The 13,704-nt window shown below is 35.8% G+C and overlaps 1 protein-coding gene and 1 pseudogene across 6 annotated transcripts in view; both read left to right on the top strand.

Annotated features, from left to right (window-relative positions):
- Positions 1-13,704, top strand: part of CCDC30 (coiled-coil domain containing 30) — a 156,535-nt gene that overhangs the window by 62,912 nt on the left and 79,919 nt on the right. The window contains exons 9-11 of one of the 5 annotated variants that reach the window (XM_082387701.1): positions 6,255-6,380; positions 8,174-8,311; positions 12,827-12,996. The exons of the other annotated variants lie outside the window; for them this stretch is intronic. Of the exons in view, the coding sequence (XP_082243827.1) occupies positions 6,255-6,380; positions 8,174-8,311; positions 12,827-12,996 (434 nt within the window). The remainder of the gene's footprint in view (positions 1-6,254; positions 6,381-8,173; positions 8,312-12,826; positions 12,997-13,704) is intronic. 5 annotated transcript variants of the gene reach the window in all.
- Positions 7,554-8,240, top strand: LOC309610519 (transmembrane protein 256 pseudogene; annotated as a pseudogene). The gene has a single exon. The product of its transcript is annotated as a transmembrane protein 256 pseudogene (transcript).

Here is a 13,704-nt window from a genome sequence, read left to right as displayed (position 1 = left end):
ATTTCATATTTGAGAGAACATAGAAGAACTTGACCAAAGTAAGAGGCAGAGCCAGGAATTGATCCAGGTTTGTCTGGCCCTAGAGCTCATTTTCTACATCATACCAAGTCTCGTGAGGATTCATAGGGGGAGCATATTATAACTCACGGGGGTTACAACATGCCCAGCACTGAGCACATAAATCATCTCTACCAGGAGGTGATGACTGGGCAGTGTTTTATTCTCTACAGGGGCTGCAGCTGCCATCTCATCTGACTGTGCCTGTGAGAGAGGACAGCACAACACAAGCACATGGGGGGATGGCAGTAACTCTAGTCACACAGTGCCTGGGAGGCACAATTTGGTTCAGAGTATTAGATGGCCCCCACCTTTCAGACAGTAGAACATTGAGAGTGGAAAATTCTGAACTGTTACACCGTTCTCCACAGTTGTTGGCGGCTACCCTGTGCCAATGAGGGGATTCCCTAGAAGTCCGTTAGTTCTCCTCTTTGCTTACTGCTGGCTGACAGGTGAGGTAGGAGGCTCCCTTCAGCTGCCTAGAGGTCTCTATATCCCATTGCTCATTTCTCACATTATTGCGGCCCCTTCCCTGTGTTTTTCTGCTTTAAACTTTGATCGTCAGTCTCATGAAGTACATAAATTGCCTAAATGCATGACTGTATTTAGTGTGCCACAAATTATGGTAAATTGCAAATATATTTTCTTTTGAAAATCTATCTCTTAAAAGTTATAGCATTAAAATACATGACATTCTTGTCCTGAGAAAACACAAAAGAAATGGGGGGAGTTTTCATTTTTAAGAGTTGAAACATTTCCTGCACTTGGCACTGGGGAATCACAGGTGGTAAGGGTGGGACTAAGTAGCATGTCATGTGTGGATGTGCAGAAACGTTCGCCAGTGCAGATGGCAGCTAATGCAGAGGGAGAAGCTGATCTGGGGAAAAGATATATCCTTCCCTATATCCTTGTGCACTGCTGCTAAGTCAACATGATTTTTAAGTAGGTCTTTTGTCCATACCACTGGACAGGAGGATGTATAAAAGTTACACTTGGGTTTTAGCATCCGTTTTTCCAGTAGCATTCCCCATTTCTTCCAACTCATCAATTTGGGATTGCTATTTCTGTTTTATTGATATTAAACATGAGAAAGGTAAATTATTGATAACCAGCTTTACTAAACTAATGAATTTATTTTTTTAATCTGTAGGTTAAATACACATCTAGCAGTAAGTTATGAACCTAGAAATATAAGCAAACTCCAGAATACTTTCCCCCAAATTAGTTAGATAAAAAGCTTTGGTGAATCAACTCTTTCCTTTCTTCAGCCTAAGTAAAGGAATATTTTTATCTCTGAATTAAATTAAAAACTTCAAATTGAAGTTTCTTTTGAAACCTAATTCTGAATAAAAGTAATAAGTAATATCAATGTTGGTGTCTTCTGTTTCTGAATTACATCTAAATACTCATAAACCTCCTTTGCATTTGTTACTGGGCCAATCAACAATAACAAATTACTTTCGTAAAGTTAAAAAAAATAAGGTAAATTATCAGCTTGATTAATTCAGAATCATCAGGATTCTCTAGTATGTTTCTCTAATAGTACTTGTTCCCTTTCGTTAAGTTGCAAACAGAGCAAGGGCTCAAATATATAATAAAGCAACTCTTCAAAGGATCCAAGATCAGAAAAAAGGTAAAACTTGTTGGTAAGGGAGATTTCAGGGGTGTAGCCTCTGGAAAAGACACTTAAGAAATGTAGCTTATCTTTTCAGTATTTTTTTAAAACAACACATATACGTATGTATTTTAACTGATGGTTTATTTGGATTAAGATTTCCCTCTTAGAGCCTGAATTATCAGTAATATAGGAAGACAGACGAGAAACCAGTATGAAAGGTCAAGAGACAGTGAAAGTACAATATTTGAATGAGGTAAGAAATAAAAAGATCATTTTCAGTTACATTTTCTAATACAGATGAGGCAGACTCCATAAGGTTGCTTAAGAATTACTGAAAATAGACAAAAGGTATGGTAAATCTACATCCTATGATTGTGATCAGTGGTTACAGAAAACCTTCCAGGATTAGTCATTCAGGAAGGAACCCATTAAAAATGTATTTAGGATAAACTAGTATGTTGAAATTGTAAGGATGATTTAAAGGTGTTGTCCAACTAAAGAGTAAATATGAAAATTCAGAACAATCCAATAATAATATAAACTGCCATTTACATACACTTTGTACAGTCGAGGTGCCCATCATTATCCCTATTTTTCAGAGGAGGAAACTGAGACTAAGAAAAGTTAGGTAACTGGCTCAGGGTCCCACTGTTGGTAAATAGTAGGACAGATCTGGTAGGACTCTTTTCCGACATATCATTACACAATTCCCAAGTTAGAGAGTATAGATTTGTCAAGTTCATACTGCTCCCTGACTGGCCAATCCAAATATGCAGTTAGTTCACTTGACAGGTTTGCTCTGCCAGTGGAGAAGATTCTGCAGCTTCATGGCAATATTAAGGAAATTCTCTCGATTCTCACTCTGTATTCACTAGGCTGCATTTTGACCTCAAATTAAGTTCCTAATAGGTTTTTGTACACAAAAGGAAATACACTTTGGCAAGTCTGAATAAAGTAGATATTAAAAGTAACGGCTAGGGACTTCCCTGGTGGTCCAGTGGGTAAGACTCCATGCTCCCAGTGCAGGAGGCCTGGGTTCAATCCCTGGTCAGGGAACTAGATCCCACATGTATGCTGTAACTAAGAGTCTGCATGCTGCAACTAAGAAGTCTGCATGTCGTAACTAAGAGTCTGCATGCTGCAACTAAGGATCCTGTGTGCCGCAACTAAGACCTGGCACAGCCAAAATAAGTAAATATAAATAAATAAATAAATATATAAAAATAAAAATAAATAAAAAATAAATAAAAGTAAGGGCTAGACAGTTTCATTGGTGAATTCTACCAAACATTCAAAGAAGAATTAATATCAATCTTTCTCAAACTCTTCCAAAAAATAGAAGAGGAGGGAACACCTTCAAATTCATTTTATGAAGCCAGCATTACCCTGTTACCAAAACCAAACAAGGCACCACAAGAAAAGAAAATTGCAGACCAATTTCCCTGATGAACATAGATGCAAAAATCCTCAACAAAATATTAGCAAACCGAATTCAACAATACATTAAAAGGATCATACACCATGACCAAGTAGGATTCATTCCAAGGCTGCAAGGATGGTTCAACAGCTGTAAGTCAATCAGTGTGATACAACACATTAACAAAATGAGGGATAAAAATTATATGATGCATCAATAGATGCAGAAAAAGCTTTTGAAAATATTCAACATCCATTTATGATAAAAACTCTCAACAAAGTGGGTATAGAGGGAATGTACCTCAACATAATAAATGCCATATATGACAAGACCACAGCTTACATCATACTCAACAGTGAAAAGCTGAAAGCTTCTTCTCTAAGATCAGGAATAAGGCAAGGATGCCCAGTCTTGCCACTTTTATTCAATGTAGTATTGGAAGTCCTAGCCAGAGCAATCAGAGAAGAAAAAGAAATAAAAGGCATCCAAATTGGAAAGGAAGAAGTAAAACTGTCACTATTTGCAGATGGCATGATATTATACATAGAAGACCCTAAAGACTATGATAAAAAACTGTTAGAACTAGTAAATAAATCCAATAAAATTGCATACAAAATCAATATACAAAAATCTATTGCATAATAACAAATAACAAATATCAGAAAGAGAAATTAAGAAAACAATCACATTTACAATTGCATCAAAAAGAATAAAATACCTAGGAATAAATTTAACCAAAGAGGTGTAAGACCTATACACTGAAAACTATAAGACATTGATGAAAGAAATGAAGAAGACACAAATAAATGGTAAGATATTCCATGCTCATGGATTGGAAGAATTAATATTGTGAAAATGTCCATACTATCCAAAGCAATGTGCGGATTCAGTACAATCCCTATCACAATTCCCAATGGCATTTTTCACAGAAATAGAACAAATAGTCCTCAAATTTGTCTGGAACCACAAAAGACCCTGAATAGCCAAAGCAATCTTGAGAAAGAACAACAAAGCTGGAGGCATTATGCTCCTTGATTTCAAACTATCTTAAAAGCTGTAATAATCCAAACACTATTGTACTGGCATAAAAACAGACACATAGATCAGTGGAACAGAATAGAGAGCCCAGAAGTAAATCCACACATATATGGTCAATTAATTTATGACAAAGGAGCCAAGAGTATACAATGGGGAGAGGACAGTCTCGTCAATAAATGGTGCTGGAAAAACTGGACAGCTATATGCAAGAGAATGAAACTGGAACACTCTCTTACATCATCCACAAAAATTAACTCAAGATGGATTAAAGACTTGAATGTAGGTCCTAAAGCCATAAAACTCCTAGAAGAAAACAGGTGGTAGGCTCCTTGACATCAGTCTTGGTGATGATTTTTTGGATCTGACACCAAAAATAAACAAGTGGGACTATGTCAAACTAAGAAGCTTCTGTACAGCAAAGGAAACTATCAATAAAATGAAAAGACAATCTACCAAATGGGAGAAAATCTTTGCAAATCATATATCTGACAAGGGGTTAATATCCAAAATATATGAAGAACTCATACAACTCAATAGAAAAAAAAAATTGATTAAAAAATGGGCCAAGAGTCTGAATAGACATTTTCCCAAAGAAGACATACAGATGGCCAACAGGCACATGAAAAGATGCTCAACATCACCAGTCATCGGGGAAATGCAAATCAAAACCACAATGAGATATCACTTCACACCTGTTAGAATGGCTGTTATCAAAAAGACATGAAATAACAAGTGTTGGTGAAGATGTAGAGAAAAGGAAACCCTTGTGCACTATTGGTGGAGATGTAAATTGGTGCAGCCACTATGGAGATTGGTGCAGCACATTATGGAGATTTCTCAAAAAATTAAAAATAGAACTACCATATGGTCCAGCAATTCCACTTCTGAGTATTTATCCAAAGAAAACAAAATCACTAATTTGAAAAGATATATGCACCCCCATGTTCATTCCAGCGTTATTTACAATAATGAATACATGGAAACACCCCAAGTGTCCATCAAGGGATGAATGGAAAAAGAAAATGTGGTATATATACACAATGAAATATTATTCAACCATTAAAAAATACTGAAACCTTGCCATTTGCAACAACATGGATGGACTTTGAGGCAATTATGCTAAGTGAAATAAGTCAGACAGAAAGATAAATACCATATGATCTCACATGTGGAATCTTAAAAAAAAAAATTACAAAAAATCATGGATGTAGAGAACAGATTGGTTGTTGCCTGAAGCAGGGGGTTGGGAGTGGGTGAAATGGATGAAGGAAATCGAAAAGTACAAATTATAAAAAAGTACAAGTTATAAAATGAATGTCATGGGGATATGATGTACAGCATGGTGACTATAATTAATAAGATTGTATTACATATTTGAAAGTAGAGGAAAAATCACAACTGTGTGATGATGGATGTTAACTGAACTATTGTGGTGATCATTTTGCAAAATATACAAATATTGAATCATTATGTAGTACACCTGAGACTAATAAAATGTGCTATGTCAATTATACCTCAGTTTTTTTAAAATAAAATGAAAATAAGAGCAAGGGCTTATAAATTAGCCTTGGTTTGAATCCCAGTCCTGACCGTGTGACCTTGCACAAATTACCTAATCTATCTGAGCCTCACCTATGTTCTCTGTAAAAAGAATATAATAATAGTTCTAATGTCATAAGGGTACTGGGAAACAAAATTAGATAATACATGTAAAGCATTTACTATAATGTCTGACATATGGTAAGCACTAAATAAATAGAATAGTAGTTGCTCTCATTATTTTTGAAATTACTATTATTATTATCATCAATTTGGTAAGATAACAAAAATTCCTTGTATTTGGTAGGTGCTTAAAACTTACAAACTACTTTCAAAATCACATTTGACTCCTACTCTGATGGCTATAATGTACATAGGACAAGTATTAGTTCCATTTTACAGTTGAGAAAACAGGCTTAGAGAGGAAAACCTATCTTATGAGCTATGGTACCATGAACTATTTTTTCCCAGGTTTGTCTCTTCCCTAGATGACTTTATAATTGTTTAGGCAGAAAAGTATTATCAGAACTTATAGTATACATGATTATTGTATATAGAATTAATTATGTAAAATACTTTTTGCAGATATTGAAAATGAGCCAAGAAAAAATTGAAATACTTGAAAGTGAGTTGTCAGAAGAGAGAGAAAGGAAAAAGCAATTGACATCTGATCTTAATACTGTGCAGAAGGCTTTGAAAGTTGAAAGTGAGGTATTTTGCCATTCAGGATGTTATTTTCCTCTTTTTGCATTTGTAATTTAGGGATTTCATGTTATTATTCATTTTTATTTTAAAATAAATTGCAGCTATAGAATATTACTTATATCAGTAACAATGGGGTGACTGTTGTTTCTCCAGGCTGAGTTCCAACACTACCCAGAAAGAGTCCTTTAAGTAGAAGGGATTTGATTATTATGGTGGTCATAGTGGCCCGGACTTGTCTCTCCTTTTAACTGCTGGTCCTACCATCTTGGAAAAGTTTATCAGGAGACATACCAGCCTATATTTGGAAGAGAGACCTGGAAGTGAGTTCATGGAAGTCTAGATCACTAATTTAGAGGATGGTGACAATCAGTTTGCAGAGTGGGTGAGAGCTAGCACAATACTCTATATCCCATGCTGATGACTTATAGGAATTTTCCATGAAATGAGGTAGGACATTGATACTACTTGCCCTCTTGCTATGGTTTTGGGTGGCCACTCCCTACCTTCTTTCCTTTTTGCCCAGTGCCTTCCTCATCAACACTTTCCTCCCTCTCTGATCTCAAGCCTTTAGGAATATACCAAGTAACTCCTCTCCTAAATAAATTTTATGTCACCTGTTCCTTCATAGGGCACCATGGCCTGACTCTCAGGCCCCGTCATCCACCAATCAAACACTGCATATTCCATGTCATCAATGCAGAAATTTGATTAAAATCTACATCTAACTAAAATGTTTTCTCTCATGAATATGGGAAAAAAATCAGAGGATTAGAGGAAACATTAGTTGATTAAGTCACTGAATATGCATTATTAAGTAAGAGCGTAATTTGTAGTGAAGAACACAGTGTTTGAAGTCAGTCAGACAGTTTGGATCTCAACTTTTCCACTTCCTGGCTATATGAATTTAGGCAGATCACTTTAGTTCTCTGAGCCTCAGTTTCAATAACCCTACCTTATGGGGTTGTCACAAGATTAAAGGTAAACCACATAGGACCTGTCCTATAAAAAGTAACTTTAAAAAGATACATTTTAAAACAGGTAATATAACTAATGCAGGAGTTGCTGAAGATTTACCTCTATACAAGCCTTGCATAAAGTAGGGTTAACTAGAAACCCAGTCTTTGAACCTATAAATGATAGAAATTAAGAATGCTTATGGCATGTCACCATCCATAACCATTGGCCGGTCCAGGGGCTGCTTTCCGCTGCCTGGGTGCCTTGTCCAGAGCCAGGGCCTTAGGCTTGGCCTCCTACAGGGCACGGAGCCCAGTTCCTGGTTTTCTATGGGAAGGATCTCTTTGACAAGACCAACAAACAACACTTCTTACCCAGCCTGACCCTGTTAGGGTTGCCCCTGTGCAGAAAGCCCCTCTGGGCCGGTTGCTGCTAGCTTCTAGAACTATCTTATGCTGCACCAGCTTTTACTATCAGGCTCTGAGTGGAGACCCCAGTGCCCAGACTTTGGCCACTGCAGGAGGGAGCCTGCTACTCTTGGGCTGGCTTGCCTTGGCTCTTTGAGCTTCCTTGTGTTTAATTTCTGGGTACTTTTTTTCAGAATTGGAGCAGGGAGGGCATTAAAAGAGAAAGGCAAATTTAGAAAAAGAATGCTTAGTTTAATTAATTGATTTAAGGAATCTTTGCTTTACTAAAGAAAGGAGTCTGTCTGCCAGAGGACAGGTTGAAATATTTAAAGCAAAAAATTTGTCAGAATCATTTCAAAGATTCCTTTTTAGCAATAGTATACCTTTTCTATGGAAAGTCTTATTTTATTCTACTAAATATTGTCATTTCTTAATCAGGAATTGCAAAAATCAAAGTCAGAACTTATATGCCTTTATAATGAAATTCAAAGTCTTCCAGGGGCAGCAGAAGACAGAGACGATTTTTTAATAGTGTATGACCTGCTACAAAGAGAGAATTCTGAATTAGAAACAAAGGTGAGACTAAATTATTATGTATTTAAATGTTTGATGTATGACATATCTTTTATGAGGATAAGATAAAAAGAAACTAATTTCAGTAAAAGACAACTTGGAAATTGGAGTTTCTTTTATTATTATAGAATAAATTGCCTTATAGTGTGGATTATAAATCAAGCTGTATTTCAGAATAAATATTCAGACTTCAGCCAGTACTTCACTCTTAGGATTAATCTATAAATTTTTTACTTTAAATAAGCTTCCCAATGGCTCAGTTTTTAAAGCACATATTATAATGTAAAAGGTGAACTCAAAAATAGAACTATCATATAATCCAGCAATTCTACTTCTGGGTATATATGCAAAAGAATTGAAAGCAGAGACTTGAACAGATATTTGTACACACATATTCATAGCAGCATTATTCACAATAGCTAAAATGTGGAAGCAACCCGAGTGTCCATCAATGAATGAATGATGAAGCAAAATGTGGTATATACATACAATGGAATATTATTCAGCCTTAAAAAAAAAGGTATTTCTGCAGTATGCTACAGCATGGATGAACCTTGAGTACATTATGCTAAGTGAAATAAGCCAGTCACAAAAAGACAAATACTATTTGATTCCACTTATATGAGGTACTTAGAGTAGTCAAAATCATAGAGACAGAAAGTAGAATGCTGGTTGCCAGGAGCTATGTGGAGGGGAAAATTGGGGAGTTATTTAATAGGTATAGAGTTTGTTTTACAAAATGAAAAAAGTTATGGGAGTGGATGGTGGTGATGGATGCACAACAATGTGGATGTATTTAATACCACTGAACTGCACACTTAAAAATGGTTAAGATGGTAGATGTTATGTTTTTTATATTTTACCACTATAAAAAATGCAAAAACAGAGGTTTACTAAAATGTCTTCAACTTTAAAGACTTAGAATCAAAGCATCTTTCCCAATTATACTGAAAACTAGGCTTATACTTAGAATCCAGAAAATGTTTAAACGTCCCAACCTCAATTCATTCCCCAAGTATAAAATGGCACTACCAGATGAGGGTTAGTCCAACACTAAATGGAGAGACTGCCAGTAGTGTAACTTCTAGAGTTCTACCTATTAGGTTATCATCAACTCCTGGTTGAAAAAGTCCCTTCCTCAGTCACTCTCTTGATGTTGATTAAAATGGTAGGAAGGACTAAAGGCTTGAACACAACAGTTAAAATATATTGAGTTATATTTTAATACCACATGTGAAGTGGAGGACTAAATCAAGGCCAAATTTATCCTATATGAAGTTGTTACCCTGAAGTCAGGGAGTAAGTTGCTGAGGGATTGGGACATAGATCAAATAGTATGTGACCTAAGGAGGGAAAGGTCCAGCAAATAGGGTTCGCTGCCTGGGAGGATAGATATGTAGGGCACATCCTACATCTAAGCTTTGTTTTGGGGACCTTGTCAGCAAGATGAGTTTTCATCACAATGTACAACTGAAGGATCTTGTCTTTCAAAATATCATCAGAAAACTTAACATAGAGAATGAAATGAAGTGAGAAGAATACAGTATAAAACCAGAGATCCAGATCACTGTCCTGGTAATCTGGTTTTCTCTCCCTCTCTTTTAAAAGACTTTTTATTTTGAAATAATTTCAGACTTACAGAAAAGTTGCAAAATAGTATAAAGACTTTCCATGTACTTTTACCCCTCCCAATGTTAACACCGTACCACATTTGCTTTATCAGCCTCTCTCTCTTGCATCACACACACACACACTTTTCCTACCCTCAGAGATTAGAGACATAATATTCCTTTACCCCCAAATGTTTCCATGTATGTTTGCTAAAAACAGTGACATCTTTTTATCACAGTACAAGTCTCAAAATCAGGAAATTAATATAGTACTATTATCTAATCTACAGCTTGTATTCAAATTTCACTAATTGTCCCACTCTATAGCAAAAGGACGTTTTTTTTTTTTCCTAGTCCAAGGTCCAATCCAGGACTGTACATTGCATTTCATTGTCACATCTCGAAAGCTCCTTGAATCTGCAACAGTTCCTCATTCTTTGTTGTTCGTGACTTTGCTATTTTTGAAGAGTACAAATCATTTGTTCTGAAGAATGCCCCTCAATTGGGATTTTTCTCATGTTTCCTCACAATATAATTTAGGTTACATAATTTTGGCAGGAATACTACAGAAGTGATGTTATATCCTTCTCAGTGCATTGTATCAGAAGACAAAAGGATATCCTTTTGTTCTGTTTACTTTGGGTATGGTACTCACTGCCAGATTTCTCCACTGTAAAGTTATTCCTGTTCCCTTTGCAATTAATAAATATTTTGTGGGGAGGTACTTTGAGACTATATGTATTCTGTTTCCATCAAAATTTTACTCATTAAAAGTTTCAATTTTGAAGCTTTGATTCTTTAGTTGTATTCCAGTTTCTCTTTAGAACATAGAGTGCTTTAGACTTAAAGGTAGTCTTGCTAAGAGTGGCTTTAAAAAATTGTATTTTATGTATTTACTAAAGCCCCTGTTTTATAGGCTGTGGTTTTATTTGGGCTGGAAAGGGGTGTGTTCATGTAGGCCAGCTTCCTCAGTTTACAGATATGAACACCAGACTTGGGATATTAAACAACTACCAAGTTGCCTGGTGATTCTCAGCCTAAGCTCTGTCCTGCCTACTCTAGGGCCTCAAGCATAAAGTGGAACAGTCAACTGAATACTTTATGGTACTTGAATATGGCTGATGATGAGACTGAGCTATGTAACCAGGATAAAATTTTGGTAGGGAGGAGCCTGTGGAACAGAGTTGGTCCTGTTGCACAGCATCTGTGCCATGAAAGGTCCTATGGATTTACCTTTCTTCATGATAAAGAGCAAAGCTGCCCACCTGCGATATCCACCAACTTTGTCCTGTGAAAATCCAATATACCTAGAAAGCACTTAGTGTCAAAGTCACCTTCCTCTTCGGAAACCTTCAGCAAGTCTCAGTTTGCTGGAACATCAAGTCTAAATTCTGTTTGGCTTTCTTTACTTCTTAAGAAACTAATATTTACTATTTTTAATGTTTAAATTTTTACAGTGACTATAAAAATCAGTGACGAAGTAGCATTTTGGAATCTGTTATCCTGCTTACAAAAATAATGCAAGCTCATTAAGGAAATTCTTGTCTTTCAGGTCCCTTCATAATCTGATCCCTCCCCCTCAATCTTATTTCCTCGGCTCCTCATCTTGTAGCCTCTACTCCAGTAAGACCATCCTCCTCACTTCTGCACAAATACTCCATACTCAGTTCCACACTATACCTTTGACCATACTGATCATGCTTAAAATATGCTATAGTCTCTTCTTCACCTGTCCGTATCTTCCCACCGCCTAAGGTCCAGTGTAAAACCAGCTTTCTCCCTGGAGAGGTTATAGTCCGTATAAGATTATATGGAGTTATGAGATTATAACCCGTATCACACACTGTAATTTTTCTTCAGAAAATTGAAAAGGCCTAGGAGACCAAAAGGATTCCTTTAAGGAACGTAAATTGATCTTTAGAATTAAATCCATTGTGTTCTTAGAATCAAACATAGTAACTATTAAAAACTTTGCAGTTTCAGAGAGGCTCAGAATGGGAGTCAGGCAGGTTTTTGTCTATCTTCGTGCAATACTTGGAGAGGGATTCATCTTCCACTCTTGGAACTGTCCCCCATCCACCCTTTCTACTGCCTTCTGGAGGCATTCTTTCATTTTATATGAAGATATAAAGAGCAGTCTTTGAGGAAAGGAATCTGTTTGTCAAAGAACAAAACAAAACAAAAACCTGAACAAATGTTTTGCCGAACCACACAGCAGACCAGTGATTCTCAAAGCATCCACTTGCATCAGAATTACCTGGGAGACTTATTTGAAATACAAATTCCCATTTCCCAGCCCAGATCACTGATCTGAATCTCAGGAGTGGGGTGGCGATGTGAGACTGCATTCTTTTAACTCCTCAGGTGATGCTCTTATTCACTAAAGTTTGAGAATCACTACGACAGTCTGGGAGCCCTTATATGTTCAAGTATTTCCAAACAAATAGGAGCAGACTGGAAGAAATATGTTCTCTGTAATGCATAACTAGTATTCTTTCTAATGTTTTCTTGCAACAGTATATTATTGCTTTTATGAATCAATGAAGTACACTCAAAACTTGAGAACAAAAATATGTGATAATAATGTAAAAGCTCTAATAGAGTATTACATCTTTTTGCTTGTTAAAAGATAGAACAAAACCCTAAACGGCACTCTGGGAAGCCAATCCCAAAGACCAAAAATACCCCCTTTATTTAAAACCATGGACTTACGCACTCTTGTGCCTATGGTAAAAATGGATTAGATTATGTAACAACTGCAAATTGTTAAATTGGAATAAGACTTCAATTTGGATGCCAATTTATATTATTTAAGCCAATAATTATTTAAGCATTTAAGGGAATCAATACACAGGCATGCATAAGAGTATGCAAAATAGAATATTTGTCTTTTCACTTAACTTTACAGGTCTTGAAGCTTTCACAAGAATTTGAGCAATTAAATCATTTTACTGTAGGGAGAAAAACTGCAGCTGCTAATTTAATTACAACTGAAAATATCTGTAAAGATCTTGTGTCTAAAGTACCAATTTTGGAAGTAGAGACTCAAAGCCCAAAGGAAGAGAGAGAGGAGCTCTGGTAAACTGAGAAAATCCCATATCACTTTAATTATTTGGGGGGTACATTTTATTTGGCTTGATTATTATAAAAATTTGACATTCATTTCCAAATGATGTGCATGGAAAAATTAGTTCTAAGAATTCCCCAGAAAGTTTGTTTTTTGGTATGTTATTACATTTTTAAACGTTTTTTCCTGCTTTTAAAAATAAATACATGCTTTTTTAGAAAATCTGGAAAGCATGGAAAAGTATAAGGAGATTATAATAACCCATAATTCCCCCCAGGGAGAGATGTTAATGTCCTAATTTTTCTTTCTTGTCTTTTTTCTGTATACATACATATATATGTATTTTTTAAATAATTAAGACTATACTTTGCAGAGAGGTTTGTTTTTTGCTATTTTTATTTAACATTATGTCTGATAATTGTTTTGAGAATTTTCCTTCCTTCCTTCCTTTCTTTTTCTTTCTTTCTTCCTTTTTTGCTGCTGTTGTTGTTAATCTTGCCCTCTAACTCTTGTATTTCTACTTTTCCACCAAAAGTATCATACACAGAAACTTTTGAGACTTAGACAAATGCATACTGTGTTTTGGCACAAACACTAATAGATGCAATTAAATTTTGTCTGGGCAAAAACCTAGAAATAGATCATCCAATGGAAACAATAGATGTCAGTTTTTACTTATATACCATATTAAAGGATACCTTCTGAGTGAAATGAGAAAA

Source organism: Balaenoptera borealis (assembly GCF_965194805.1).
Source record: "Balaenoptera borealis genome assembly, chromosome: 1".
NCBI classification, from domain to species: Eukaryota; Metazoa; Chordata; class Mammalia; order Artiodactyla; family Balaenopteridae; genus Balaenoptera; species Balaenoptera borealis.
Note: the sequence above shows the minus strand (reverse complement) of the source record. Positions and strands in the feature narration are given on the sequence as shown.